The 24,246-nt window shown below is 42.9% G+C and overlaps 1 protein-coding gene across 3 annotated transcripts in view; it reads left to right on the forward strand.

Annotated features, from left to right (window-relative positions):
- Window positions 1-845: 845 nt before the first annotated feature.
- adcy2a (adenylate cyclase 2a) overlaps window positions 846-24,246 on the forward strand; it is a 33,641-nt gene continuing 10,240 nt past the window's right edge. Inside the window, exons 1-15 of one of the 3 annotated variants that reach the window (XM_058052766.1) lie at window positions 846-1,813; window positions 6,772-6,969; window positions 12,620-12,781; window positions 16,940-17,089; window positions 19,003-19,151; window positions 19,228-19,339; window positions 19,556-19,683; window positions 20,080-20,238; window positions 21,458-21,590; window positions 21,667-21,843; window positions 21,925-21,968; window positions 22,150-22,230; window positions 22,322-22,391; window positions 22,492-22,589; window positions 22,940-23,024. In XM_058052766.1, coding sequence (XP_057908749.1) covers window positions 1,124-1,813; window positions 6,772-6,969; window positions 12,620-12,781; window positions 16,940-17,089; window positions 19,003-19,151; window positions 19,228-19,339; window positions 19,556-19,683; window positions 20,080-20,238; window positions 21,458-21,590; window positions 21,667-21,843; window positions 21,925-21,968; window positions 22,150-22,230; window positions 22,322-22,391; window positions 22,492-22,589; window positions 22,940-23,024 — 2,436 coding nt within the window. In that variant the 5' untranslated portion in view covers window positions 846-1,123. The remainder of the gene's footprint in view (window positions 1,814-6,771; window positions 6,970-12,619; window positions 12,782-16,939; window positions 17,090-19,002; window positions 19,152-19,227; window positions 19,340-19,555; window positions 19,684-20,079; window positions 20,239-21,457; window positions 21,591-21,666; window positions 21,844-21,924; window positions 21,969-22,149; window positions 22,231-22,321; window positions 22,392-22,491; window positions 22,590-22,939; window positions 23,025-24,246) is intronic. The other 2 variants (XM_058052767.1, XM_058052768.1) reach the window with 2 other exon arrangements.

Consider the following 24,246-nt stretch of genomic DNA (forward strand, 5'->3'; position numbering starts at 1 on the left):
AGCCATGAAAATGCCTGCACGTGACTGGTTGCCATGGTAACGTATGTGGAAGCAAGCGCAGATCGTAAGAGTTTTGATAATCTGTCAAATGTTCCAGGACGTTGGCGGGACTGGATTGTCCCTCCCGTCTTCTGGGGTCCCAAGTTTACAATCAACACCAGCAGTGGCCAGAAAAAGGACGGACTCTCCATTTTCAAGTATTTGACTTATACTGGCGTATACTTTATGTTTCATCTCAGAATCAAGGCATTGCTGCCTCGAGCCATGGAGCACCAAGTCAGCCCGAGGCGAAGGAGAAAAAAAGAGAAGAGTATGACACCACGCTCGTTGCCCCAATGATTGACAGCACGCGGCAGAATAACAGAATAACATGGCAGAGATCATCAGCCCCCTGCCAGTCCCCGGTGGTGTAACGGTACAGCTGCTGCCTTTTAAAGCAAAGGGCACGGGTTCGATTTGCATTTACTTTGAAATGTATTTGTACTGCTTCAAAGTACACGTATAACTACTGCTTCTACCGGGTCAGTTAGGTCCCACAAATGTGGTGACCACAGTTGTCTGGGTGGGGGGGGCGTCTTCAAATAAAATGTAGCTTAGGGCAGTCCTAGTCAAGATCAGCTATAATAATAATAATAATAATAATAATACATTTTATTTGTATAGCGCTTTTCAGAGTACTCAAAGACGCTTTACAGTAGAGACAAAAGAAATAAAAAGAGTAAACGATGCATTAAAATACAATATCCAAACATTCATTCAAAGCTAAAACAAGGCTAAAAGCGGGGCGGGGAGGGGCGGGGCGCAGCAGTCAGGTAGAAAAATTTATGGGTTAACAGGTGGGTTTTCACACCTGGAGACAGTTGATTGGAGGAGGAGCATGGCAGGTCACAGGTGAAACTAAGGACCTGAACAATTGAGCAAAAATGTTCGGTTTTTGTTTCATTTTTGAAAGGTTGAGCTGACAGATGGCAACCCATTCAGTCCTTGAGGTAGCGTCAGTGTAAACCTGCTAACTAACTAACTAACTAACTAACTAACTAACTAACTAACTAACTAACTAACTAACTAACTAACTAACTAACTAAGTGGGACAAGTAGTGGACACAAAGTAAAACATGGCACCATGTTATTTTATTTCCTCCTTAAAGCTGCCGCACCTTCTTCTTATTCCTCCCCTCCCCCTGTGGTGGTCTCCCCCTCCCTTTACCCTTCCTTCCCTCCCACTTTTTCCCTCTCACTCCAAAGCGCACTCAGCCTCTGCCTTCATTTCCCGCTCCAACATGTTGGCAGGAGGAGGCTGTGGAGGATGCTGCGCTCAAACCTCGGTGCGTTCCTGCCACCTCTCCGGCCAGCGCACGTCGCCTCTGACTCAGAGCCACCTTTCACGAGTATCCGCCTGAAGGACTTAAGAAGGGAGGAGGTCGGGGGGGTCGCCAGGAGCCCTCACAGCAGGGTCCCCAGAAGGAGCAACAGCAGCAGGAGGAAAGTGGAGCACAGCAACTGCCCCTCATCCGTGGTGGAAACTATTACCTCAGACGTCTCCACCTCCTCTGGTTTCTCTCCAGCTTTTCCCTTCTCCGCTCCAAGATCCATGTGGCAAGAGGCAATAAGGAGGAAGCGGTACCTCCTGGACCGGGCCAGGGACTCTGGGGAGCGGGGTAAAGGAGGTCAGGAGAAGAGGAGCAGATCCCGGGACTGGCTGTACGAGTCCTACTACTGTATGAGCCAGCAGCATCCTCTGATTGTGTTCCTGCTGCTCATCGTGATGGGGGCATGCCTGGCTCTGCTCACCGTGTTCTTTGCATCGGGACTGGTAAGTTCCAAAGCCGCACATCCATGATGCACATGTTCAAACGCAGCGTTCGGGCATCACTTCCTGTTGTGGGGCGGCAGGACGGTCCTTAATTCCAGCAGTGGCGCCGGGAGAACCAGGACACATAGGAACACAGACATGAACAATCACACCAAGATGAAGGTTGATCAGGAGCATGTGACGCACACACATCATCTCCGTAGGTGTCAATCAAAACACAACCCCCCCCCCCCCCCCCCCCCAGTCATACACAGCCAAACGCCTGACAAATGCTGACGTACACGTGCACATCCCCAGCAAGTGGTCCACATGGCAGCACTAATGTGAGGAGAAGCCGAGATAAAAGTGTGTGTGGGGGGGGGGGCTTAGGTAAGGGATTAGGTATCGTGGGGGCTCACGGTTGACCGGACTACAGAAAGCAGGAGCTGATTTCCTGCCCCCCCCCCCCTTTTTGGCTCGGTTAGAGCACCTCTGCTTTGAAGCCTGACATTCAGAGCAAGGAAGAAGCCAAAAAAGCAGAAAGTCTAAATCTAAGGACCGGGGCGGGGCAAAATCCAGGTGGGCCTTGGCCTTTAGTGTCGTTAGTGACGTTATACGGACAGGAACACCTTAGCCACCCAGGGTACGCAGTACAGGACTTAACAGTCATAAAATGATTCAATACAAGAATGAGATGAGAATGAGAATAGTAAAAAGTCAAAACCAAACCAAACATTTCCTTCCTTTTATGCGTGCGGATGTCTTGCACTGGAAGGGCAGTCGTGAGAAGGACGTCTCAGTAATGAGACCACTTCACTGTCCGTTTTATAAGAGAAGGTCGTTTCACATGATTAATAAACTTTATCCATCTTTATCCTTCATGTGAGGGTCACTGCGTTGATTATGATGTCTAATTTCACTTGACTTTTTACTTTCCTTTTCTTATACATGCTGCCGCCACACTTTGTACAATGACTACATGGGTGTTATTTTATGTCTAGATGGCTGTAATAATGTTTAAAAACATATTTTCAAGCCATAATTATGCTAATATTTCATTTATAAACAAGGAATCCTACTTCATGGACATTGACTTATGGTGCTCAGGTCTGGGACCAATTAACCGCGATAATCGAGGGATTACTGTATATACCATATGTCTCAATGCTATATTGGGATATTATTGTCACTGGCGTGATATCAATATAACCATAATTGTGAATTAGTCTGCAATTCCCTAACATTTTGTCCAATTTAATTGAACTTTATTACAGTAGCATGTATTTTAAAAATTTAATGTGTAGTTTGTTTGGATTTTTCCCCTTTCTTCTGAACAAATGTTGATTTCTTTGCTGGTAATTAGTTATTAATAATGAATACTGACAGTTTTGCAAGCACAGAAAAATTCAGTAGCATCAAACCAGAATATAATATATTTAAAGAATATTTTCCACGTGATTTGTCAATCACTGAAGATATTCATGTGAAATAAATATTATTATTATAAGAGCACATGAACGCTCCACTGTTGAATGACATACGTGTTCATTAGCACCTCTGTGTTTGTGAGGATTGAAATTGTCATAGTTGAACATATTTTAGCAATAGAGATCTTTTTCATGTTCCATCTCTGATGGAAGCGCTCATAAGAAGGGATTATTATAATACTCTTGTGAAGAGAATCACATAGCCATGTCACACACGGAGGATGCCTGCAAAATGCAAACAGATAATAATATCAGCAGATAATATCAGCAACTTGCTTCCATGCGTTTCTATGTCATCCATGTCTGATGAGCCACCAAACTGTGGCGTTACTAGCAGAGGCATAAACAGTCTTCAGGGGTTTATAGTTTGTCATAAGTACATTCGTGGTTTTGCCCATGATGACGTATCTTTCTGAGGAATCATCCTGTTTCCTTTTTTGCCTCAGCACTTGAGCCACAAGTCCTATTTGTCCCATTAGTGGACGAGTACGTCTGACCAAGATTAGCATTAGTGTAACAGCTTTGCTGGAGTTGAACTTAAACAGAGAGAGATGTTTTCCATGGTGAAACACGGATGGAGCCCCACTGAAATCTCTTTCATATTCTACATCTGCAGTGATAATATTTCTGAAAATATTCCAAAAATAAATAGTGCCAACAATGCATTTCTAGGCGGAGGTTGTACAACGACGGCGAGTCTTCCCGCCCCACATCCTGCCTCGTTGCATTGTCTGTGCGAGATCGGCATGACCTTTGCTCCACCCTTTTTATTCTCCATCCTCCTCTATTTCTGTCCAGTCTTCATTCTGTGCCTGCCATCTTTCACCTTCTCGGATTTCTCTCTCTCTTTGGTTTGTATCCTAACATCCCCCCTTCCTGCGAGCTGGATGACCTAAATCCTGCTCTGTTTGGGAGCTCTGCTCTGGGCGAGACAAATTCTCTCTGCAACCACACGCACCCTCGCCTGTCCCGCTGCATTGACTGCATGCATGGGCAAGAGACAAGAGGAAAGATGAGGGGGGGGGGCTACCTTCAACCAGATGCAAAGATCAGTATTACTAAGATGAAAGAAAAAGTGGCAAGTACATGAAAAATACTATATTGACCCAACTATGAAACGACACTATTTTTTTCAAGCCCGTTTTTGGACTAAATGACTTATATGAATTATGGGAGCATGACTTTGGCGCCACCTACTGGTCGGCATGTATAAATGTGTCAAATTCAAATATCCTGTACAACCACATAAAAAAAATTAAATAGGGAAAATACAGTCTTATATTTGGGTCCATGCAGTATTACACATACAGGCGGAACCTCTAAAGTTAAACACAGCTCAACTTCTCATTTTTTATAGATTTATTAACATTTTGAAAACTGAGGGTGGCGAGTGGTTAGCACGTTGGCCACAAAGGAAGATCTGGGTTCGATTGTCCGTTGGCCATCTCTGCGTGGAGTTTGCATGCGTGGCTTTTCTCCGGGTATTCCCGTTTCCTCCCACATTCCAAAAACATGCTAGGTTAATTAGCCACTCCAAATTGCCCATAGGTATGAATGTGAGTGTGAATGGTTGTTTGTCTATATGTGCCCTGTGATTGGCTGGCCACCAGTCCAGGGTGGGCGCCGCCTCTCGCCCGAAGGCAGCTGGGATAGGCTCCAGCATACCACCACCCTAGTGAGGATAAACGGTAGAAAATGAACGGATGGATGGATGAAAACTGTGATAAAGTAGAAATGTTAAGCGTGAAGTGGTGCCAGATTACTGCGTAAAAACATCCAATATTTCTGCCTTTACTTCGATAACACCGCAGCCTGAATGTATCCTTTACTGTATTTTCTAAAGTACACCAGGACACAGCTTTGTCACCACGGGTGAATGATACTGAATCCCTGGCGATCAATAAGGTATCTGTGTCAGCAAACTGCAAGTCATTGCTTATAGAAGATGCAAAGTAGGGAGTAACATTCACCCGACATAAACGAAGCCAAAATCTTATGGATGTTTGATGAATGTGGCTGGACATACTATGAATATCACCCAACTGTCACGCCCTGTGTGGGTTCGTGCGTGACAGTTTGTCTATGTTCCCTGTCTGGGCTTTGGTTTCCCTTTTGAACACTTATTTTGTATTGAACTTCCTGTCTTTGCCCTGTCTTCCTTCGTTGTCCCAATCACCCACACCTGTCCCTAATTTGTGTCTATTTAGTTCAGGTGTGTGCGTCTCCCTGTGTTGGATCATTGTTTGTTTGTCCTGCTGCTACCTGACTTGCCTTTTTCTGCTTTTCTTATAGCCAGAATAAATATTACTTACCTGCTATTTGGTCCCGCTCTCTGCATCCTGGGGTCGAACTTTAAAGCGATGAAGCCGAACCGTGACACCAACTTTGTCCCTGGCACCTCAGCCCATTGGTCGAGGCTGCGATATGTGGCTAGCGGCATCAAGCGGTGTCACCTTACATGGCGCCAACCTCTTACAGTCACCTTGAAAGAACGTCCTGAATTTTTGATGAAAACTTTCACATCAGCATATGTCAGAAACAGAAAAGTCAAATGCATAATGGGGGGGGGGGGGTTCAACTTCACGTCTTACTTACCGTACTCTCAGTTAAAAAAGATTAGTTTAAAGATGTCATCAATATTGCTGACTTATATAAAATTGACACAGTTGAATTATTCATAAACGTCTTTGGTTTCTGCAGTCATATCCCTTCGATGAGGAAATCTTCCAATTGTCAACAAGTATGCGGAGTACGCCCTTGTACAGGGTCAACGCTGGCAGGTAGTCATGGAATACGATAAAAGTACTGCAGTATTTTATCATGCAACTGATTTGTCAAAGTCAAAATAATCTTTAATTAATAAATCCTTGAAAGTGCTGTCCCTCTTTTGCTCCAAAAGAAATAAAAATAAAAGGAGCCCATTAGAGGGTTCTGATATAGATGGTCATTTGCATAATGGCCATGTTTTTAGGTGTTTTTGTAGCTCTACGTGAACGGGCATAGCCCCCTTTTTATGACGTTAGTGTCTTGTAAACATGTTGACACGTGCCTCAGCACCATCATCCGTGTCTTCCCTCCCCCTGCATGTTTTATATCCATCAATCCATCCATTTCCCATCATTTATCTGTTTCAGAGTTGCAGGAAATCGACTTGGGGGGAGAATCAGACCAGTACAACTTGGACTGGGCACCAGTTAGTCATCCACGATGAACAATTTGGTTTGACTTTTACCTGAAGGCGTTGTCTCGCTCGTCTACTCAATGTCATGTTCGGTTGCTAAGTGGCAGTTACCGCCCACTCCTCCTCCACGCGCTCAAATGCCATCAAATCCACGCTCTTAAAAGGCAAACACTTCCTTTCCCAAATACTGCAGTTGTTCCCTCAAATACAAGTTTTCAAACATGTGGAGAACTTCACAAGCATGACTTGAGTTTGTAATCAATCAAAATATCAATCTACTTTTTAATCTCATGCTACACTTCTTCTTCCAGAACGTTGAAGACCACATGGCCTTTGTAATCACTGTGCCCACGGCGTTGGCCATCTTCCTGGCCGTGTTTGTTTTGGTCTGCATCGAATCCATTTTCAAGAAGCTCCTTCGAGTATTCTCCCTCGTCATCTGGGCCTGCTTGGTTGCCATGGGTTACCTTTTTATGTTTTCAGGAGGGATTGTCTGTCCATGGGACCAGGTAAGACCAAGAATTTTGTGGTGGATTTATTTTTGTTATGAAATCATGTGGAGCACTCTGTAATTTATTCATAGATGGAATAAATAACTAAACATACCTCACGGGTGTGAAAACGAGGCCAATGTCGAAGTGCCGGAAACTGGAATTCTTCTGAATGCCCTGCAGGGAGATTTCATGGTTGCCAAAAAAAGACTTTGAGAAAGCGATCACTTCATCTGCCAACTCAGTAAAGATTTCTATGAATGGCTTTGAAGTAGGGATGCTCGATATTGGCGTTCCCATCACTTAGCCATACCAATATTCACTGGCTATGGGAGGAAATGGATGGATGGATGGATGGACGGCAATATGCAATGGAAGTTGTAGAGGGTGGATATTAAATTAGAAATATTAAAGAAAACCGACTTACTATCCTTGCAAGACCAGTTTATGTCATATTCCGCATGACAGGTTGGACTTGTTGTTTTTCTTAGTTTTCACGATGTTTCCTGTTTTGTGCTTTTATTTTGTTTTTTTGTTTCCTGTTTAACGCAAAGCGATAAGGGCATGCAGAGTCACTTTGTAGCAATCCGGTCTACTCTTTAGGTCGAGTCTACTGTGAGAGAGTATGTTGTTGTGTTCCGCTACCATCTACACATCACCAGCCCCTCCGCCAATTTAAGCCAATGTGGCTGGCAGGTCAAAGGTTAGCCCAGCCCTGCTTTATATCCATCTTCTCTCTTGAAAGAGCAGAAAGGAATAGATGCAACTGGCAGCTAATATTGATAAGCAATGGAAAATAAATGAAGCAAACATTATTTAATCTAAATTTCTCGAAACAACAGTATAGAAATGTGCATATTCACTTCTTTTGAACATCTCAGCGTTGTGGAAAACCATTTATCTTGGAGCTCAACCCACCGCATTTGGTGTTTTGTAAGTTAGTTCCCCCGTTGGGCTCTGATGACGGTTTATTTATGGACTATACTTGTATTAGGTGACAACATCGCAATTGAAAGTGGCAAGCTCGTAGCCCTGCTGTTTGCTGTGCAGCCAAATATAGCTCGTTTTAATGGAACTTGCAGAGCACATTGAATGCTTTGCTCTTCACTTCATTCACGGGCACCTAGAAACACTGATCTAGAGTCTCATGTGGACTCGTTGGTCACCGAGAGGCGTCTCGTTGTGTACTGATTCACATGTTATTCTATCCATTGCTGAAAATGTCAGGCCATTATGATAATGAACATTTATCTGGGAGATGTTATTCTTGACTCACTCTTGGATTGACGCCCTTGGCGGCCTTATTGTAGATATATTTACGCTTATTTTTAAGATTCTTTGTGGGTTACCAATGAGAATTCAAAATAGCAATATTTGACATGTACTTAAAGGGGACCTATGATGCTTTTTCCACTTTTCCGACCTATAAATGTAGTTAGAATATTTGATTCTCATGTTAAACGTTTCAGATAATGAAGTTTGAACCCTGAAAGAAGTTGGGGATATCTCTTGTTTTCAACAGGCAATATAATACTCGTGGTTTGTGATGTCACAGAATGCCGGGCGTCCTTATATGGGCGTGCACTGTCGGCCAGATACGCTCCCTGCTCGCCCCCCAGCTCTGCTTCTCCGTCTCTGAGGAAGTGTTTCCTCGGCTGTAAGGGAAAGACACATTTGTTTACAATTCCTCCCGACGCCACCATCAGGCCTCAGTGGTTGGAGTTCCTGATTCCCTACCAGAAAAATAACAATATTTTAATCTGTCAACGGCATTTCTGTAAAGCTAAAGCTGCTTACCATTAAGAGACCTCTTGAGTGACGTCTCTTCTTCTTGTGTCTCTTGACCTTTCTTTTCCTTGGGACAGTCCAGTCTGGAAAGCTTCCTCTGTTGGTTATTGTGTGTAGCTGCTCTATAAGAGTCCACAACTCAATACAAAGGGCAGAAAAATGAGCATAATAGGTCCTCTTTAAAAGAAATTCTCATGGTTTCCTTGTCAATTAACATTTTCATCATCTTGTCGGCTTGTCAAAAACTATAATTCATACATGCGTGAGGATTTCCCCCCCAAATTAGAGTCTACCATAATGACATAGTCTCCTACCCAATAACGAGGGTATTCGTGTTGATAGCCAACCCTGTTGTGCCCTTTCAGCAGAGCGAGCTACTGTATGTTGTAAGCTAAATAAAGCTCTGAGAATCCAAATTCTCCGTTTCCTTTCCACTCCCTAAAGTCCCAGGTTTGGTCTGTGTAAATTTGAGGCTCCATTTTCAAACCTGAAATCAATTGGATGCTTATCCGCTTCCCACAAAGCCCCCTCTGTTTGCTGACGCTCGGGAGAAAGGCTTATCTGTGTGGTCCAGAGAAATGTCCGCACCCTGCTCATCTCCTTCCCATCCTTCAGCCGCCCAATCCCAGACAGAGAAACTTACACAAATACGTCCGAACTTCTTAAATATACTGCTGGCATTGCCCATGCTACGCTACTCTCACACCAAAAACAGCATTGATTATACGCAATACTAGTTTTTGTATGATTCGGTTTTTGTTGAAAATGTTAAAATTTTGTCTGGATTTTTGTGCAAGATGCCTAGATGTTGCAAGACCAGAATGCAACCATAAATTAGTCGCTACGTCAAAAACGATGCTACGTCAGTCGTGACAATAAAAACAAATGCTGTTTCCTTGCTTGAGAAGAGTCGCTTCTCCTGACATTTTGTCGCTGTGACACAGAGTTAGGGTGTAATTCTAGAATTGTGTGAAAGCACAGTAGCCTGCTTTCTGTATGAAAGGCGCCACTGAATCAATAGATGCTGCAGATTTGTGATGCAGTATGTTAAAGCCTGTCTGTGTGAAAGAGGCTTACGTCGCTAATGACGGCTAATGTCAATTGTATTCATCAATGCAGCTTCAGATTCCAACGATGTTATTTACTCACCAAATGATTAGGTTGAAGTGTTGATTTGACTCATTGACTTGAGGACGCCGTCTGACTCTGGAACAGGGATTGTGCGGAAGCTAAGGATGAGAACGAATCCCCAAAAAGGAGCGAAGCAAGTCATTGAGACGGAGAGAAATGCAGCATGATAAAGAGGCTCATGTTTCTTTCATTGCCGCTGAGCTTGTTGGCACCACACATGCTCGGCTCTGCCGAGACCGTGTTTGTGTGTGAGCGCTCGACCGCCTGGAGCAACGTTGGGTGCGAGCGCTGCATAAATTCACCCCGTTTGGAAGTACAGCCCATACTGATTAGAGAGGGTGCAAACTAAGCACCTTTGTAATGTGGCTTTTAAGTGTAATAATAACTGTAGCATGCAATTAAAAATTTGTCGGGCGAATTAACGGACGAACGTACGCCTTACATGATTGTATTGTAAATCAAACCTTTAAGCCGATCCCATGCAGACTGAGGACTGAAAGCCTGATGTAATCTGACACTCTGTCTTCATAATTTATTTTATGAACCCACTGTGGCATTACTGAGGATTTGATTCATGGGCTGGAAGCAGCACAGGTTGTCTGGATCGTGAAACAGCCTTGACAACGTAATAGTCGGTGAAAGGATGCTCATATTCTTACCGAAACCACACTGAAGGAAGTTCCTTCCAATTCCATTACCACATGAAACGTCGGTATGAAGGAGAATCAGCAGGTGTATTTCACCCCACAACCCTTCCATTATCCCCCGGTTTCATGATCCAATTAGTGGCATTGGATATCAGAGCATCCATTTCGAAAAGAAAAAACATTGTGCACTCTAAGCAAATTATGTTGTGGCGATAGATGATACTGGGCATCAATTAGTAACTGCCGTCAGGCACTGGGAAGTAAATGAATGCCTTGTTTTCCTCCGACGTGGGATTCCCATATACAGTAGCTTCTACTTTGTGTTTACCACTTAACCAATGCTGGGTCCTGTGTACTACTATCCTTTTATGTATACTAAGGATTGTAGTTTTTTATTGTACGGTTGTGAGCTTTTCTGCCCATATTACTCAACTAATTAAGTGATGCTGACCTAGACTACTGAAAGCAGTACTTACCAGTCCTATGTAGCAGATTATACCAAGATTCTACAGAATATGGATGAGTGGTCACGTACATTATATGACAGGATGACGGTTCTTCATGTGGCTGACTTCTCTGCACCGTGGAGTGACCACCTTTTGGGTTCCTGTTTCCAACGTTTGTGTGCCGAGGTTAGATATTTACCTTGACAGTGGCAGCGTCCTTCCCATAATGCATTGCCCAGGGTCGGGTGGCATTGCGGGTCACCTTGTCAGCTTTTGTCGTGTCACAAGCCATTGCAAGTGAAAAAGTCAACCATTTCAGTTTGAGGTGTTACGAGATAAATTCACTTCAAAAATGTGATTTCCTGCACGAATGGAGGAATACATAGAAGCTGTGAAAGTCATGGAATGAGTGAACTTCATCTACTGCTGCTTTTATGGAATCACTTTTTTGGTTGAAAAACAAAAATTACTGTAATGAGTTTGTCGCAAAGGATGATACCACTCATGGACTATTTCATATTCAGTTCTCCAGTAATGCTAAAAAAGACATATTTAGATGTTTGTTTTTTCTGACTACTTCATTTGTGAAGAATGAATCACAGTTCGGGTGTGGAACCGATTGACTGTGATAAACAAAGGTTACCGGTATTGTAGTCGTGTCGTACCGATTTCATCAGGGAAGACTCATTCATTTTTGATGAGGATACAGGAATTGATTTTCACTGTCACTTAAGTGAAGGCGTCTCTTCCCAGAATCATTCTGTTGGTCATCCTCTTGAACAGTTGACCTTAGAGGTGGTCTGTATTCTTCAATAGTCGGACATGTGTATGATTACAATAACATCTAATAGTAGTCTTGGATTTTTGCATGATATTTGCCAAAAAAAAAATTTCACAAATTCGACGTACACTATCTATTTTGTTAATCGGATTTTTTTTACTTTTTTGTTTTTCCCAACTCCCTTCGTCTCGCTGTCTTCAAACACTAACCCCGCCTTCCCGATGTCCCAAAAATAACCGAGAAAGGCTAACTGGCATCTGGCTGCGGCGTGAGAGAACATTGACCTCTTTCTCTGCATGCACACCAGCAGATGATCGGCCCCACCCCTGCGCCACATGGGAGTATTACAATTTGTGCAATGTGTGTTCAGAGCTGGTGTAAAAATGCCAAGTCCTCCCGATGCTGCATTAGAGGTGACAGCTTTGAGGTAGAAGTGCCTCCTGACCCCCTTCCTGCAGCATGCAGTCCAGGGTGCTTAGCTAAGCCGGCAGAGCTCCTGGTGTTAATATGGGTCAACTTTTAGCACACCGAAATATGCTCAATGACCCGAATATTATTTTGAACATCTTCATTTTTTATTTAAACGTAGCTTTGCTGACGAATTAGTGTGGTGAATTTACCGTTGCCGTTGCCGAAAACTGGACAAAGCCGTTCATCCTCTGCCAGCCTTGTTCTTGTACCCATCCACATGCCGAAACCACAATTTTTGAACGTCTGGACTCTGGCCAGACTTCTTCACAAAATAAGATTTTTAAAAACACTGCCTCATTTAACGCTCCCTTTTTTATGACTTTTAGACAACATTTTAAGACAACAATAGACTACCTTCTGTAAAAGACACTTTCTTCACAGGTGTGACATGTCTTCCTCCGCAGGTGTCCTTCTTCTTGTTTATTGTGTTTGTGGTTTACACGATGCTGCCGTTCTCCATGCGGGACGCCATCATCGCCAGCGTCCTCACCTCCAGCTCTCACACTGTTGTGTTGAGTGTCTGCTTGTCCATCACAGCCGATCGCATGGAGCCGGTGGTGTGGCAGGTGAGTCGTTCAGTCATGGAGTTTGTGTTCATGATCATGAGTGGATATAGTGGACATACTTAGAAATCGAAATAGAAGTTAAGTTAATTGTCAATGTGGATGCTCCCATCATTGGCCACTGATCAGTATCGGCCAATTTCCATGAAATATCATCTGATCGGCATATGCCAATCAATGCCTTTTGATGCCGATCACGTACTATTGCAGTCCGTGGGGTTTAGTGTTTTGGGTAGCCCCCACTTTACTTCATAGCGTGCAAACATCAACATCAAAAACAATAATGTGTACCGTGTGGGACTTACCTGCCACGAAAACACTTCAGTTAAAAAGCTGTAATTTAATACAGCATTTGAGGAACAAACAGTGGATGGAGAATCTTGGAGAAGGCCATGCATATGTTCTCTAGAAGTAGAATATGCTGTTGTCTGATTTGAGGTGATTTTATGGTTCTTTCCTGTCATGTAGCCAGTTATGGGATGCAACCAGGAATTCTGCCCTCCCCCTTCAATGTATTCACAAATCATTTTATTCGTAATTACCTATTTTTCGAGTCCCCTGTCCTGACTTTTCCACTGGCAATTAGCAATCATCATAAATTATTGTTATTATTATTGAAAAATAATTAATCCATTTGATCAGTCAAAACATAAAACCCTGAACCCTAATTTTCAGTTTTTATCAAACCTTCACCGTCACATCACCTTTTTTTCTCGAGGAGGGGAAGAAGGGAAGAACGTAGATCGAGCAGTAAATTGAGAGCTTTGCCTTTCAGCTCAGCTCCCACTTTAGCACAACGGGCCGATGCAGAGTCCACATCGATGCAGATGCTGCACTAATCCGCCCGTCGATCTCGCAGTCCATCCCTCACTACCGAAGACCCCAGGATTCTTAAACTCCTCCCCTTGAGGCAGCATCTCATCTTCTGCCCGCGAGCGACAACCATGGAGCCGCTTCACACTCGGCTGTGGACCCATCCCGTGAGAGTTGAAGAACAGCAGGCGAAGTCAGCAGGACCACATCATCTTCAAAAAGCAGAGACCCAATCCTGCAGCCCCCAAACTGGATCGCCTCCACATCTTGGCTACACCTAAGAATCGTAAAACAGAATCGTTACAAACGGCTCCCCTGGTGGAGTCTAACATTCAAGAGAAATTACGGGGGGCTCTGCCAGATCTGAGCGGAATCCCCCCCTCGCCCCCCCCACCATCAGTGCCAACTCATCATGGGAGGGCGGAGCCCAAGGGAGACTAATGTTGCGTCTTCGGGCTGTGCCGGGCCGTACCTATGGGACCCAGCCACCAGACGCCCCCCATTATTCCCCATCTTCAGGCCTGGCTCCAGTGGGGGGGGGGGGGGCAGTGACAGGGTAAAGTCAGTCCGACTGTCTCGTCTGGTCCCTCCCCTAGGAGCTGTTTACCATGGGTGGTCCTGCCAGGGCTATGAAGCCCCCCCACAACTCAGCTCCAAGAATCATTGGAAGACACAAACTCCTCTACCTTCTAAGGTGGTAGCTCAGAGACTTGGTACACTGATGATGAAAAACAATATCAGTGAAACCATAAAATGAGAGAAGCAAGGCCAGTTTGTCCGTCTGTAATATTAATTTCCTACATGTCATTTCCTCCAGCGATATGATTGGTTCACGCTGACGTCTGACGTCTTCCTACGTTTCATTTCACTGGCCAACTGCATTTGCACTAAGCAGATTCGGATAATCTTGGACTGTCCCAATAACACCAAAATGTTGTACCAGCCTGGCCTAAAAACAAAAAATGAAAGTCCTGACATATTTTTCTTGGTATTATAATATATATAATATAATATGATAGTCCATCGCTGGCCGGAGGTACCAGTTTTGGTTCCCAGTAAATGTACTTTGGAGATTGGAATGAACTTGAAGGTGTGCCCACATCAGTCCACAGAATACAAAGCCTGACTAAGGCTTTTAAATGCCAGCCATTATGTTCTTGACAAGTCTTGTTCATTGTTTGAATCCCAGCGGGTGGTGTTTGGAGAAGACTAACCATGCTGTCATCATAACTTTGCAAACTTCTTTTAACCTTTAGAAGAACAGCCTTTCATGATTCAGCTTGTTTTCATCTGGAGAGCTTGGAACACCGATTGGGTCTGAAATGATATACATGACATTTAGAACGTCCGTTTTCATGCATGTGTTGGTGACGCTGTCCTTCAGGCCCTTTTATGGGTACAGTATGATCCAACACGGAGAAAACAGTCTTAACGATTGTGTGCCACTAAACACACCTAGCGTAGCTCGCGTACGTTTAACAGGTAATATAACTGGAATTAATAACTGGAACTAAGTCAGTAATTGAGTGTAAAGTCAGACTCTTATGACAAGATAAAGTAGGAGCTTCAGTGAGCATCATTAAACATTGTGAAACATTCAACATACGTATGGCACACGTCTGTGCTGCATTCAATGCTGAAGGCAGCCACTTTTCCCTCGTATGCATAATGTTATTATCATATATGATGTCAGTCAAACTATTCCAATTCAATCTGAATTAAGCGTAGAGAAAGGAATGAGTAGAATGGAAGTCCTTCTTCCGGAGTCACCAAATGAAAATATTCCATGAATTGTGTTGACTTGGTCAAGGTTTGTCTATGTTCCTGTTAGAATGGCGATGAAAGAAGTTAGTGATGGGGGTGGGCTGGTTATTTGGTGAATGCTAAGGTCGATATCTGTTCTCTTTGATGAAAGCATTGGGATAACCACAGTTTACGTTGAAATTGAATCCAACTTAACTTCAATGCAGTCCCCACTGGTCTTTTTGTCTGTGTTGCAATTTCAAATAATGTCCCAGTGACCTCTAGTAAATTCTGTGAGGAGATTAGGTTCACATCGTTAATCCGGCCCAGAAGGTCCAATTTAGCTGAAAATGTACTCTAACCCATAAAAAAATGTAAATCCAATTAATTAAAAAAGCCAAAAATGTAACACGTTTTTATAGTTTTACCACAAACAAAAACACTAGAAAATGCAAAGAGCGTAGGAATGATGAATGAATGAGATGAATGAACATTTAAGGCTGGTTTTACCTTCATTAAAGACGATCAACTCACACCACCTTTGTTTTGTCACAAGTTATTTTTTTAGCTAAATCGTGTTTCTCACTTTAAGTTTCTGCTTTTTATTTGATCATGGCTGCAAAATACAATATAATAATATGGAAGCAAATAAATCATTTGACAAAGAAGAAAACACAATATTCGATGTGCCTTGAAAGACCAATCAATGGATGCAATGGAAGGAGACGTCCATTGAAAAATGTCTGGGATTGAATGAGTTAATAACACAACAAATAGCGTGCCATATTGTACACTAACTGGAAAACACACCCGATGTGCCTTCATGGTTTAGACACAGGGTGGACGAGCATTAGCATCACATGAAAAAGTCCAAATCAAGTCAACAATTTTGATGTTTGATGGTACAATATTGTGCAATATCTGATTTTCTTCCAACCAACGTTTGAAATTCTGTGTGTATGATCATTTCTACACGATGAAGACTTCCCAAATCTTAATGGGTCATCCTCATATTTGGAAGCTACCGATAAGAAGGTGAACATTCTGATTTCCAAAGCAATCCATCCCGTCACCGTGAGGGTCGGTGTTGTCGCTCCTAGAGAAACCTCAACCGAAATGAGACGTGACAGTGTGGCAACACGAAGGTGAAAAAGATGTTGCTGTTGCTAAGTCACCGGTGACCTGCTCGTATGTGAAAATGGAATGTTTCGACTCAATCCAGATGTCACTATGTGAGAATAACCCCCCCCCCCCCCCCCCCCCCCCCAGAGAGGAGGAGGAAAGACAGAGCCATACATCACACGTTTTGTACCTTCAGCCATTAGTGAGGTCGTTCTTTTCAGCTTTATATGAGACCAGTTGTCTATGGTTACTACGGTTGCTAAGACTTGGTGAATATATTTAGCTCGTTTCCTTGCACATTCTTTTTTCATAAGCGTTGAAAGGCATTGAGGCATCTGAATCATGTAGCAGCAGAAATTTATGAATCCTTGGGACAATCCAGAGAAAATACATTTCCTGAAATCCAGTGTTGAATATGTTTACTGTACATAACACCAATAAATCTTAATAAAAATGATATTTCTTTGTCTCTTGACTTTACAGATTTTGGCCAACATGATTATTTTCATGTGTGGCAACATGGCAGGGGCCTACCACAAACATCTGATGGAGTTGGCGCTCAAGCAGACTTACCAGGACACGTGCAACTGCATCAAATCCCCAATTAAGCTGGAATTTGAGAAGAGACAGCAGGTACTAAAATGATGATGATGATGATGATGATGATGATGATGATGATTGTTATTGAACACAAGCAGCCAAAATCCCAGTAAAGGTACATCTACAGCTCTTTAACCTGTAATACTGCTCCATTCCTTCACTCGGCAGCCAGGAAGACTATGATGTAGATTTATATTTATATTATATTAGTAGTTCTTGGAAAATATTCAAATGAAATTCAATCTGCAATGAGCGGCCTTTACTGCAACAAATTTCTCAGCGTTGCTCAAATTGTGGGGTGGGTCCACCTGGGTCCCCCTGAACTGGCAAGAAGGGCCTCTCGTTCACGTTGTAGATATCCATCCATCTTTTTTTATCTTCCAAAATTGTCCTCATTAGGGGCGCAGACGTTTAAGATATATATTAAACAAAATAATACAGAATCTTTATGTAAAATGTTTAAGTGTTAACTGTAACCCCACATTTGCCCCCCCGTATGGTCTGCACATCATTATTAAGGAACAGATGTATTATAATATGCGGTTAAATCAACTGCTGTCCCTTTTTCAGGCTTCTGATTGGCCAAAATGTGCGTGACAGTCAATTCATGACCTTTTATGAATATTTTTCAACACTGGACATTTTTGAAAATAGAACCAAAATGGTATTTAACGGAAAATGATTACATTTCCATATAATAATATGCTGTACAGGGGGTGTCGCCCTCCCGTTGATTGCGATGGGCCATTCAAACTTTGGGACTATTATCCTGCTCGATCTCCAAAATATTAGTAACAATAAAATCTCCACGTGCCAACACATGCAACACGCTCGCCACATAAGCAACATGCGAGCACCTCCACGCAGATCGTTAATTCTCACTCTTAATGCGTCGACCAGCTCAACGCTCCCACACTCTTTCTCCTCGCAGGACCATCAGGAGCCATCAAACCAAATGTAATTGTGGTATGACCCGATGAGTAGGGTGGCTCATTTGTCATTGGCCTTAGAGACACTGCAGAAACAAAGTTGAAAAAAATGCAAAAATGGTAACAAGACAGTCACAATATGAAAAAGCCAAAATGTTGACACCAATAATCAATAATACGCAAAGATTTGTCTTTAAAAAAAACTTTCTCCAAAAAAAGGGGCCGACATCTTGTCTTGGTTCATGTCCAAGACCAGGGCTTGTGGGCTCCAAAAAGTTGGTGACCACTGCTGGAAAGCAGACTTTGTGTTGACTTGGTATGCCAATATTTCACTGAGCCCAAGCAACAGTTTCCCTTCTCACCTGCTAAGTAGGAAGCCCCACACCCCTTGGCGCCCGCCGGTACGTGCCGGCTGTGAGCCATCGAGGTGTGGATGAATGTTTGGACCGCCGCCGCTGTGTGAAAGACTCGTCCTTTTTGTTTTGGCAACTGAAGTCTTTGGTTTCGAAAAGAAGGAAAAGCTGGTTTTCACCATGCTGAAATCATCTCGTGCTTTTACGCTTGCAGCCAAAAACGCCTTGGCTGGAGTATTTCAAATTGCCCGGGGGTGTTATTGCAGCCTGCGAAAGATGGTAGCAACAGCGCAGAGACACAAACCTCTTTTGCGCTGAGTGCCCTCATAATGTATGCTGCTGGCGACGGCTTCCATCCAAAGTACCGGTGGCGTGCGGGGCGGTTCATGGCTGGGGAGACACTTTTTAAAATGTTAATACAGGTTGCTTGTTAAGAGGTTAACTCAGGTTGCTCATTAAAAGGAAAATCATTCAGACACGTATTAGACCCATTAAAAACATCTAAACTAAAAAACAAAGTACATAAATAAGAATTGCCTGCACAGTTTTTCGGTGTCTTGAGCTCTTGAAGTTACGTGTTCATAATCTGATATTTCTATTTCAAACATGCCAATGTTTCTCCCATCGAATCGTTGGACCTACTGACTTTTTGCGTTGCCACCAGGAGCGTCTTCTATTGTCTCTGCTGCCAGCGCACATCGCCCGTGTGATGAAAGCGGAGATCATCCAGAGACTAAAAGGACCAAATTTTGGTCAGATGGAGAACACAAACAATTTTCACAACCTCTACGTTCAGAGACACACTAATGTCAGGCATGTATGATTGACGTGCATGTTTTAGGCTGATGATATGATATCATATTACAGTATGTATCTTTTCCATTTGTAGCATCCTGTACGCTGACATCGTTGGATTCACACGCCTCGCCAGTGACTGCTCCCCTGGAGAGTTGGTCCACATGCTCAATGAGTTGTTTGGCAAATTTGACCAAATTGCCAAGGTAAAATATCCCATCATTTAAAACTGCTGGACGTCATCACTGACCGATTTCTTCATGCAGAAAAATATAATTCATGTAGAAAAGCGTGCAAAGTAGAGTAGGAGTCCATGATCCCCCCCCCCCCATAGTATAAATGATGCAATCACATGGTGTTAATCCAGGCTAACGTCTTCATTCAGGGATCTTCTGATGTTGTGCTCCATCTTTTGTCCACAGGAAAATGAATGTATGCGGATAAAAATCCTTGGTGATTGTTACTACTGCGTATCTGGCTTGCCAGAGTCTCTGTCGCATCACGCCAAGAACTGCGTCAAGATGGGCTTGGACATGTGTGAGGCCATCAAGTAAGTCAACGGAAACGTATGTTGCTGTCTGTGGAACTCTGCCTATTTCAATTATATTTCACATTTATAAATAATGCCTGAAATCAAAGAATTCCTGTAGTTCCTGAGCAGTTAAGTCCGGAATCTGCTTTGTCAAACACGGATGACGGATCGTTCCATATTACAAGAGTGAAGACCTTTACAAGACCTTCATTCAGAGATCCCCCCCTCAATCTGTAGACCGTGTGTCATAATTACAACATGTCGACATACAGTAGTGTGAAAATAAGCCCTGAATACAAATAGCAGACATGACGGATGAACGTTCATTCGCTGTCTTTTCTCGATGGATAGTTTGGATGTTGATGTTTCTACTTCCTGCTCCACAGTCCTAAGTGTGGTTTTGATGCATCACAGGAAAGTGCGTGACGCCACGGGGGTCGACATCAATATGCGCGTGGGCGTGCATTCAGGGAACGTCCTGTGTGGTGTGATCGGACTCCAGAAGTGGCAGTATGATGTTTGGTCACATGATGTCACGCTGGCCAATCACATGGAAGCGGGAGGTGTACCTGGGTGAGTGGAGTCGTTTGTACGTCACATGACTTTATGTGTCTTGGACTCTATTTGGGATACGGTCCATCCTTTAAACCTAAACTCTGAACTCTAAGCCATTTTCCGTAGTTTCCGGACTACAAGTCGCACTTTTTTTCATAGGTTGGCTGTTCCTGCGACTTATACTCCAGAGCGACTTATGAATGAAAAAAGTGTTTATGTTCCATAAACACTGGACACCTTTTGTGTTCATGTTTATTTTTTGTGTAGCTGAATAAGCATTGTGTTAGCATATCTTACACCTATTCAGCCTGTTCTCTATTCTTTTATTGTTAGAACTTGCCTTCCAAGAGGACGTAATGTCTGTTTTGGTCAAGTAGTTTGGAAAATAAATTACCCGCAAAAAATGTGACTTATACTCCAGTGACTTATGTATGTTTTGTTTTTTTGCCAAGGTATGCATTTTTGGCCTTGTGCGACTTATACTCTGGAGCGACTTATAGTCCAGAAAATACGGTACTATGGGGCTCAGTCATTTTGAGTGTAACTGTTTGTAATACAGTAAACCTCGGATATATCAGACTCGGATATATCGGAAATTCGCTCACAACGGACAGATAAAAAAGAACCAATTTTTCTGTAATGCATTTCCAATAAAAATTCATTGCATATATCGGATTTTTTACAACAGATTTTGCCTATTTCGGACAAAATCTCCAGTCCCGTTCCAATGCATTTCCATGAAATTTCCCTCGCATATATCGGCTGGCCGCATCGTGGCGCTCCGATTCGCCGAATCGTGACAGGCCGCTATACGACGTCATTTGCAGCGTTTGCAGCGTTGCCTGCGCGTCCAGGTACATTGGAAACATAGTCAAGGAAGTGCCTTTTTATAACGGATAAAATCCCATTTACGCATATACCGGATATAAATCCCATATATGCGTAAAACGGACATTTTCCGGAACGGATTTCGCTTATATGGGACAAAACCAGTGGGAAAAATTGAATCCGATATATCCGAGGTTTACTGTATTATATTTCATAAGACATTTGCGGGACATTATGCATGGCGGTTTTTATCATTGAAAAGGTTTGGTCCCCTTTTGTCTATCCACATTATACCTCTGCTGGAGAGTTCTTGATGTAGTAATTAAATAAATGAAACATAATTGAAATCATGATTATCATTGTTCTGAAAACTGGGCTAATGGGTCATTACCAAATCTATCCTTCGTAGACGAGTCCACATCACTTCAGTGACGCTAGAGCACCTAAATGGCGCCTACAAGGTGGAAGACGGGGACGGACAAGAGAGAGATCCCTATCTAAAGGAACATGGCGTCGTGACTTATTTGGTTATCAACCCAAAGGTATTGATTGACGCCTGTTTTTGATTGGTATTGATCGCCTGTTTCAATGATGGACTAAAGCGTTGACTGCGTCCAGGTGGAGCGACGCAGCCCGCAGTATCCATACCGGCCCCGACACACTCTGGACGGAGCAAAGATGAGGGCCTCGGTCAGGATGACGCGCTACCTGGAGTCCTGGGGGGCGGCCAAGCCTTTCGCCAACCTGCACCACAGGGACAGCATGACCAACGAGAACGGAAAGATCAGCACGGCCGTGTGTAGCACGCAACACTTTGATGCTGCATTTGTTGACATCGGGAAATCAGCTGTCTCGCTCATCTTTGTGTCCGTCTAGGATGTGCCAATGGGGCAGTATCAGTTCCAGAGGAGATCTGAAAGGCAAGCTTCTTGTTTCGCTGCTCCAGGATCAGTTGCTTTGACCGGATTATCCGTTCCCGTGACGCTATTGTGGAAGGCGACATGATTTTTAATAACTCTTGACTTCTGCTGCCTGCTTTGATATGCATGACTAATCGTGAGGCAAGTTCAAATATTCTGTCTCTTTTCGTTCTCGTTAAAGGACAAAGTCTCAGAAAAAGCGATTTGAGGAGGAGCTTAATGAAAGAATGATCAGGACGTTTGATGGCATAAATTCACAAAAGTAAGGGCAGCTGTATGAATACGTTATTATGATATTATCGCTGTTATCATGTTTGGAAACTATTCCAACTGTATCATGCGTGTCTTCCCAGGCAGTGGCTCAAATCCGAGGACATTGAAAGAATATCGTTGTTCTTTCACAACAAATCCTTGGAAAGGGAGGTGAGGAGCACTCTTATTTACCCACGATGCTTTGCCTGCTTTAGCAACGTTGCTTCACTTTTATTGTGCGGACGATATCATTGTTATTTTATCTTTTTAGTACAGAACAACAATCTTGCCAGCCTTCAAATATTACATCACCTGCGCCTGTCTCATCTTTTCCTGCATTTTCATTGTGCAGATTCTCGTCTTGCCCAAGTAAGAATATTTGATTTTATCATAAGAAGCATACACAGTGGTGGAGTTCCGAAGCTTGAATTCATGTCAGTTACGTTATGTTTGGAAGAAGGGGCGATGCCTTTTTCACACTGGGCCATGTCGGTTTGGATTTTATTTTCTCCCTTAATAATAAAACGCTAAAACTGTATTTTTAAATATGTTCGGTTGTGTTGTTATTGACTAATATTTATATTTCTTTGATGATGAGAAACATCTAAAAAATAAGAAATCATACTCAGGGTGAATGAGATGAGCTTTCTGTGGGAGAAAATGTTTAAATGAAAAAAAAAAACGACACAAAGTGATTTGAAGTGATTATCTTTTTCCAGGACAGCAATCTTGGGAATATCTTTTGGGATGGCATTCTTTGTCCTTTCCTTGATTGTCTTCATATGTTTCATTGGACACTTCCTGGTGAGTGGCATGTTACGATAAAAATGTCTGCATGGCTGTTTTAACCGCTGTCTGTCTGCTTCTTCTATAATATACTCTATACACACTTTTCTACTCAATTATCATCCTGTTGCCCCACAAATTTGCCCAAGCGCCTTCTGGTCACTTTGAAAACACCTTTGTTGTCTTTGTTTGGGACGGAAGCCATGCTGATATAATCTTGCAGCCAAAACTTATCCTGAAAATGGTTAAAAAGATTCACCTTGGCTTTGCGTGTGTCCTTGTACAAGACACTGATTCCGTACGAGCGTCTGAAGGCACGCTCTCGTCTCGTTTTTTTTTTTACCAGTAAATACACATTCCCAATATAATGAGATCCACTACAAGAGGGATATAAAAAGATGAATCATGTTAATTATTGAGTGGTGTAGAGCTGCTATACACAGTAATATTATGTTGTTTACATTATTTAGCAGAGAGTAATTGTATGTGATGCGTACGGGTATACTACATCACTTAAGCAATCCATTACAAACACAGCATAATAGCATAATAAAAGAAATATAACCAATAAAGCAGTCAGACACACAAGCTTTATGTATGCATGCTTATTTAATCCTTCATTTCTTGTCCAAAAGCATTTCAAGCAAAAGCCTCTTTAGAGGAAGATGGCGCTCGTACCATCGAAAGGTCAAGCACAGCAATTTCAAATGAAATAACTTACATCCCATTAAAGCAGCACTGGCATTTTCACTTTGTATTGTAATGTTTCTTCATGTATTTCATCGTTTTATTCATACTGCTGTGGAGGTCCGCATTTCATGAACAAGCCTTTTATTCAGTGTCTAACATACAAGGACGGCTCCTTGTGGCATCCCACATGATGTGAGGGTATGTACTCATCTGAGTTATGTAAATGTATATTTATGGCCATACATGTAAAAACCTATTCAGTTGCAGTGGTGCTCAGATGTTGCGCTAAAGGATGAACATGCTAGTGATTTGGTCATTCAATGATGAAAACTCCACACAGAGATGCCCGAGGGTGGAATCGAACCCTAGTCTCCTAGCTGTGAGGTCTGCGTGCTAACCAATCGACCGCCGTGCCGCCATTAACCAAGGTTCCACTGTGTAATAATATCACTGCCGGTGGTGGATGCTTGCTGATGAACTATGGGCTTAAAGATGGGTTTTAACTGTGCAGTGTGACTGAATTTACTAATAAATAATCATCCCAAAATCA

The sequence above is a fragment of the Doryrhamphus excisus genome, chromosome 17, assembly GCF_030265055.1.
Source record: "Doryrhamphus excisus isolate RoL2022-K1 chromosome 17, RoL_Dexc_1.0, whole genome shotgun sequence".
In the NCBI taxonomy this organism is placed as follows: Eukaryota; Metazoa; Chordata; class Actinopteri; order Syngnathiformes; family Syngnathidae; genus Doryrhamphus; species Doryrhamphus excisus.